The following is a 7,826-nucleotide window of genomic DNA, read 5'->3' as shown; positions in this document are numbered from 1 at the left end:
TCAGTCGAGTGTTTGAAAGAAATCCTTCTGTGAGATGATGCGGCTTTTTACACTGAATAAGGCACGCAACATATTTCATCGTATTCTAAGCAGTGATAAAGACATTGCATTATAAATATACTTTATTTTAATTAAAATTATAATAACTCGTGTGTTCATTAGTCACGTTGAATCAATTAAATCTTCTGTTTATCCAGCTACCGCTATTGGGATTTCCTGGGTTTCCAGGCGTGTTTTGAAGTTTCAGTGCGAGAGCGCCCTCTGGCCTTTGTATGGAGATTTACTGCTGATCACAGAACCATGCATTACTGAAAAATATGCATGACAATCGCAGTTTCTGTCGAATCGATTCCATTTCGATTTATCGTGCAGCCCTAGGAAACACAGCACACTTCTTGAAAAAATGTGGAAGATGTAGTAGTAGCGCCAAAGCCAACTATCTCTGGTAGCATCTAGCAAGCCACAGCTGTTAGTTTTACACATTCACGATGTACCACAATTATGCATGATCACTGGCTAAGGGTTCTGTCGCCGAAAATAACACCATAAATGAAAACGGCTGTGGAGGTGAACACGACAAATCCCATGATTCCAGCTACATCTTTGTTATCGTTTTGAATACATGATCTCTAGGAGTGAAACTTACATATTGTGCCTTGAAGTTAATTTATAATGCTGTCTGTACCTGAGTGTGTTTATGTTTGTGATGTGTCTGAAGAGAAGCCGTGTTCCTCTGACAGAGACAGCTTTAGGTTTTAGAGTGAGGTCGAGTCTGTCAGAAGAGAAACGTAAGAAACTCCCCACAGACCTGCAGGTTTTGCTGGGTAAATGACTTTCCAAGCTGAGGGAGAAGCCAACAGCCTCAAACAGTGAAGTCACCAGCTCTGAATTCTCTCTTAACTGGACTGCTTTAACTAGAGTTAACAAACACTTCTCAGAACACCTGAAAAACACAATAAATACTTGATTACAATCACTACATAACATGACAATACATTGCATTTAATGAGCAAATTCTAAAAGACTCATTAAGAACTTAAACATGTTCAAATTTATAACAAAAACTTTGTGGCCTGTATTATAATACACAACAAGGCAAGACAAGGCAAGGCAGGGCAGAGACCAAAACATGCAGGGAGAACCCACGGGTGCATTAGATGACAATCAGACACAGAACAGAGAACAGAAGGACACAAACGAGAAGGATAATGAGGGAGGACGGGTGAGGTACCGCTTATAAGTTCCATCGTTTGGTGAAAATCTGTCAGTAAAGTATCAACACGCATCTTCTTGCCTTTGATCCAAATTGATTTATTCAGGTTACCAAACATCCAACAAGCACAAAACAAAAAGACACAGTACAAAAACCATGTGCTTCCACAGCTGATCACCAAGGAAGTTATGCCCCCTATAGGCTTAAATACTATATTTTCTAACCATCACCATTTCTTAAAGAGACACAATGTTAAATATTAACCACATAGTCCAGAAACATAATATTGAAAACAAAATTATAAAATAAACACAAAAAAATATACTATTATGAAACATAAAATAAGCAAATAGGGTTTGAACATTATGTGGCCTATACACTCCCGGCCTCTAATTGTATTCTGTAAGAAGAAACAATTATAACAATAAGACAATCATCATTTAATATCCATATTCTATAGCAGAGCAATTATTATTCTTGATGAATGATATCTGGGATTTCAAGCAACAGCTGATTAGATCTTTGTGATGGGTCGATCAAGCTCGCTTGTTTTTGTCTTAACTTGAACTCTGCGAACGAGTCCATGTTCATCTTGCATCATTTTGGTAACTCTTCCCATTACCCATTAATTTCTGGGTGCTGATTCATCTACAATTAAGGCAATATCTCCAGGCTTATAATTTCAGGATACTTTCATCCATTTTTGACGCCTTTGAAGCTCTGGTAAATATTCTCTTATCCATCGCTTCCAAAAGAGGTCAGCCATGTATTGCACCTGTTTCCATCTTTTTCGTGCATAGAGGTCTTCCTTTTGGAAGAGTCTAGGGGGCAAAGCAGGTTTTACCTTCATAAGCAGCAGGTGGTTAGGTGTGAGGGCTTCTAAATCATTCAGGTCATTGGAGGGGGTAGTTATTGGTCTGCTATTAAAGATGGCTCCCACTTCGCAGAGAAATGTCTGAAGACCCTCCTCATCCAGGTTCTGAACTCTCAGGGTGCTTTCACACCTGGCCTGTTGTTTCGGAACCTGGCGCGTTTCCCCCCTTAGCTTGGTTCGTTTGGCCATATGTGAACACAGCAATCATGCTCGGATCCATGCCAAAACAATCGGTCCGAGAGCCCTGAATGAGGTGGTCTTGGCTCAACTGAAAACGAACTCTGGAGCGGTTCGGTTGTAGTGAGAAAGCAATCCGATCCAACAGACCAACGAACCAGGCTATATCACAATGTATAATGGATAATTACGTAAGTTCTGTGAAAAGCATTAGCTTTGTTGTTTTGCTAATACTTCAAAATGAACCTGTGAACGTCTGTGGGTGAGCACGTCTTCGCCATTCAAAATAAAAAAGCACACCTTTTCATTTTATAATGCCGTCTTATTGCTCTTCTTCCTAGTAGGTGCAAACGGGATATATCGCCCTCCGAAGGGCACTTCGGAGTGAAAACAATCATGGCCGCCACATTGAAGGGTCGTTCCAAACCGAAGTTTTCAAAACTGGCCACTTCAAAGGGCCCTTCTGAATGAAGGATTTCGGAGGGTACAACTGATGGACACTTCTGGCTCCCATGATCCTTTGCATGATGACGGCGCCTCCGCATGGGCACGTGATGATGACGCAGAAGGGCACTTCAAGAAACAGTTGTTTGGTCCCCTACACCCTTCAAAGCTCTCACTCCGGAGGGTAAACCCTTTGAAGGTGTGACCGAGTTAATAAGGATGGTGTGTTGGGTGGGGCGCATGTACAGTATTTATTTTGCCTTATAAATAGCGCAAAGAGTAGTGGCTTGCGTAACAACTTCATGTTTTGACTTCCGCTATCCCCTTCCGGTGTCATGATTCTGGAAACCCCATAGTGAGGTATGAGCGTGGCCCTTGCTTTGCTGTAAGTTTGTATAAAGATATTTGTTTTTTATATTGTTTATTTTGGTGTTAAAGGGATAGTTCACCCAAAAATGAAAATTTTATGTTTATCTGCTTACCCCCAGGGCATCCAACATGTAGGTGACTTTGTTTCTTCAGTAGAACACAAATGGAGATTTTTAAGTCAAACTGTTGCAGTCTGTCAGTCATATAATGTAAGTAAATGGGAATCACGGCTTTGAGTGATTTTTAAAGCTGTTAATTAATGATTCGTTTATCAGTGCACGTGTTGTGTGTGTGGGATCTGTGGCCTTGTGATTCTCCCCTTTCCTCCAGCAGGTTTGGTAACCATACATTTTAAGTTAGTGGGTTATGATTTTAATATTTGGCCTAAAGTCCAGACCTTTTAAAGTTGTGATTCCCTCTTTTTACACTATATTAAAGTTGATCATCCATCTAAACAATACCTACTGCTTGTTATTAAAAGTGTTAAACTTAAAGGCCACGTCTCTGTTCTTCCTTCATTATGGGCTACTGAACTTGTGTTGCTGTGTTCAGTTATTTCTGTGGGTATAAAACCCAGACAGCGTAGTCGGAATCTAGTGCAATCGCTGAGTAGCGCTCGGTTACAAAGGGATGAGCCCTTCTGAATAAAACGCAGGGATAGTGCCAGTCTTCTAACGTGACCCCCCACCCCCCGTTTTATTTCTCAGCCCCCCAGCTCAAAATACATTCCCGCGACTTTGGCCTGAGGACTCGAAAGCCATGCTTAAAGACAAGAAAAGGCCAACCAGAGTAAGAACCTCTCACCTCAGCTGTGAGATGTGTTGCAGACACTGAAGGAAACTCATGACTTCACTCTCTTCCTCTAAACATCCTCTCAGATATACTATTTTCTTCTCTGTCTGGAGCTTCAGCACTTCCAGAAGGACGGAGATCCTTCTCTGTGAGAGATCTATGAACCAGACATCAGGTGTTGAATGGAAAACGGGCAGTACTTCTGGAATTAAACTCCTGTTTATCTCATAGTTCTCCACAAGTGAGTAAAGATCCAGCAGAAAATCACTCTGATTAATGTTAGTCAGTCCATACAGAAAAGATCTGCTGCAGACTGATGCTAACAGTTTCGGCATCTGCTCTCCTGTCTGTTTCTCAATCTCTGCTGCTTTAATGAAGAGACTGCTTTCAACACTTTCACTGAATCTGTAACAAAACGGAAATGAGAAATGTGAACAAATAGAGATACAAGAGAACTCAATATGTGACTTAAAAAATGCCAATTAATAACAAACATTGTAGGGGTGCTCATTTCGGTTAATTTTCCTGACCGACAACCGCTGCTCGTTTTCCAAACATTTACCATTAACTGATACAATTAGAATAATAAATTAATAGAATGGACATGGACAAGTATATGAGATGATACATTAAAAATACAAACAAATATGCGAGGGATAATCAACGGTTTGCCGTGCATTAAAAAAGTTAAAATACACGACGCGGAAGAACCACCCGACGCGAAGCTACTTTTCTGAACAGAATACAAAAATAATCTTACATAAGTATTATTATTATTAAAATAACATTTACAAACAATTATCATGCAATAGCAATCCTTTCGAGTATAAAATTAAACTACAAATTAAGGCAGTTGAACGCCATGTCGGTGCAAATAATTAGAGCAGTCATTCTTTGATAGCCCACAAGATGGCGCAATTACTACACTAAACGCGACTGAAGCACATTTTATGATATGGCAGACAGCGAGTCATTAGCCGTGAAATAACTCAATATAACAATAACATATGCCACGGTAAATACTTAAGATCAGCTATAATGAGCATGAGTTCGTGTTCTGCGTGTCTGCTCAGCGCTGCTGTCCTGCTCTGCGCTGCGCTACTTCTTCTTCTTCGAATTTATTGGCGGGTTGCAAAACAACTGGAAAGGTGCATACCGCCACCTACTGTACTGGAGTGTGACGAAGATGGAACACAAAGAAGATTTCTATATTCTGTTCTTTAGACCGCTATTTCTCAAGAACTTCATTAATGCTGTAATTATTTTATTAAATTCTACTCCTGCCTTTAAAATATTATATAAGGTAAATTCCAAAAATACCCAAAGCTTGCATATCTCTTATAAGTTCAGTTATTTCCTGTTCATATTTTTTTTTTACATCTAATCAAAACATGCTCAACCGTTTCTATTTCCTAGACATTACATAAACCAGAATTATGTTTGCCGATTATATGAAGTGCTGCATTAAGATTAGTAGGCCTATGATCTATTTTTAATCTTGTATATATAACAAAGTCCTTCCTATTTATATAATGATTAATTTGACCTGGTTTTATGTTACTTTGTATTCTATAAAAATGTCTTCCTTTTTTACATGAGTTCCAGCAGTTCTGCCATTTAAGCCGGGCTCACGCTACAGGAGTTTTAAAATCCTAACCGATTATGAAATCTGGTTGCAACACACACATAAGGAGAATCTTTGCAGATTATCTTCCCTCAAATCTTAAACATGCACACACTACAAGATTTTAACATTGTGGCGCATCACACACTACAAGATATTATTAAGATTATCATGCCAGAGGGAGCGCCTCATGTGATCTCATGCAGCAGATCGTCATTGATATTTCAGGGATGTTTACATATGTTAGCTAGCGTGCTAGCTGCTTTCTACACTCACCGGGTACATTCAAAACTGAGGCGATTTCACTCCAGCGCTTCTCTTTCTCCTTACGGCTGTGATACGTTTTCGACACATTATACAGACAGTCGTGTTACTATAAAACGCCAAGAAGCAGTTTCCTCCATCTCCACTATCTAACGGGGCCGTACAGCAGCTGTTTTGTGGTCGCACAAAATTTGTGAAAGTACTGACATAATCATATAGCCGTCATCATCCCGATTTCAATCCTAAATATCAAACATGTTTGATATGATCGGGGTGGCCCCGATTTGTGTGCGAGCAGATCGGGAGGTGCAAGATTCGATCTTTGAATGCCTCACATTACCAGATAATCGGCGCCGAACATCGGGAGTGATCAAGGGGTTCGACAAGATTTTTGCTCCGATTCTCGGGAGGGGGAAATCGGGGCTAAATCGGGCTAAAAATCCTGTAGTGTGAGCCAGGCTTAAAGCTCAAGACTGTATTGGTTTCTCTTTTGCTGTAGTAAATCCTGTCTATTTCACACTGTCTAAGGTATTGATTGCCTCATACTGGGACAGGCGGGAACAGTCATCTCAAATAGGGAGTCCCAGATCCCAGGATTTTTCTGCAGGAATGTGGGCTGGAGCCTGGGCAATACCCATAGCGGATCATTTGGTCTTGGTAATTGGGACTCAGCCAGCCTTCCTGGCCTATAATGCATGAGAGAGCCATCTGCCCTGTCAATCAAAGAGGAATGGAGGATGACTCAGAGAAGATGCCTGTGTTAATAGCATTATAAACAGGACATCATGCATTATTATTAGTTTGTTATATAAAAAAGTGGCAAAAGATCTGACTGTCTAGATACACTTACTCCTACAAACTTGCTTAATCACAGACTTTCCTTCTGCCCTGCTTAAAGTGCCTGCTACGCTAATATTATCCATTTTAATTGCTTCTTTAGCCATTATGTCTGCTGTTTCAATCCCTCGTATCCCTACATGTGCTGGTGTCCATAAAAACTGCACTACACTTCCCATTTGACTTATACTGCTAGAGATATTGATCATTTTATATAGAATATCTTTCCTACACGACTGTAAAATTTTCAAGCTTGAAAGTGATGCCATTGAATCTGAACAAATTAAAGCTTCCTGAGTTTGCCATCTCCCCTCAAACCATTCAAGTGCCATCTGAATGGTGACTAATTCTGCCGTATATACTGATTGTCACGAATCCGGTCCATGAACTTTCATCTGTTAGCCATCAGAGGTCACCCTTTCCTATTGCATTGACTCTTGCACTACACTCTGTTGCACATCACCCCGGACTACATTTCCCATCATGCATTGCACTGATTGCACTCAGCACGGATTGCACACAGCTGTACACTGATTGCACCCAGCTGTTTCATATCACTCCCTCACTATTTAACACTCACTCTGATCCCTTGCCTCGGTCGAGTATTGTTCAGCGATTATCACTCCCCTAGCGATAGCTACACTACAGAGCCCTCAGTCATTTCCCAGCCTTAGCCTTAGCCTTAGCCGTTTTCTCAGTTTCTGATCTTCGCCTGGTTTCCTGGATTTCTCCCTTAGTCTTGCCCCTTCTGATTCTGTCTGCAGTTCATCGACCCACGCTAGCCCTAGGATTATTCTTGTGTTTTGCCCGCCATATACCTATCTGCCTCTGTTTGACCCTGCCTGCTTTATGACCACGTCTCTGTCTTCTCCACAATAAAAGCTTTGCGAATGGATCCACACGTCTCACGTCTCGTCAGCTCCGTAACAATAGGGTTATAGTAGTGATTCTCAACTGGGAGGCAGGGTCCACTAGGACTTTCAAGAGGGCCTTAAGATGATTTAAAATGGCAAATCTAGCATGAAACAACTTAAAATAAAGATCTTTTTTAAATTTAGTTCACTGTTTTATTATTTTATTATCTTATGTTTATTTATTTTAAATTTGAAAAAACTTTAAAACATTTTGTGTAGAATTTGTGAGTAAAAACATTCTTTAAAATCCTTATCCTTTATCCAGTAAATCACAAACAAGTCATTGAGCCTTCAAATGTTGTTTTGTTTAAAAAAAAA

General features: G+C 40.3%; 1 protein-coding gene across 1 annotated transcript in view; it reads right to left on the bottom strand.

Moving 5' to 3' along the window:
* Positions 1 to 4,622, bottom strand: part of LOC107559762 (uncharacterized) — a 21,540-nt gene extending 16,918 nt beyond the window's left edge. Inside the window, exons 1-2 of the mRNA XM_016243709.1 lie at positions 3,882 to 4,622; positions 686 to 943 (exon numbers count right to left, since the gene is read on the bottom strand). Coding sequence (XP_016099195.1) covers positions 686 to 943; positions 3,882 to 4,204 — 581 coding nt within the window. The 5' untranslated portion in view covers positions 4,205 to 4,622. The remainder of the gene's footprint in view (positions 1 to 685; positions 944 to 3,881) is intronic.
* Positions 4,623 to 7,826: the final 3,204 nt, after the last annotated feature.

Source organism: Sinocyclocheilus grahami, unplaced genomic scaffold (genome assembly GCF_001515645.1).
Source record: "Sinocyclocheilus grahami isolate Dianchi unplaced genomic scaffold, SAMN03320097.WGS_v1.1 scaffold22.1, whole genome shotgun sequence".
Classification (NCBI taxonomy): Eukaryota; Metazoa; Chordata; class Actinopteri; order Cypriniformes; family Cyprinidae; genus Sinocyclocheilus; species Sinocyclocheilus grahami.
This window is presented reverse-complemented; position numbering and strand designations above follow the sequence as displayed.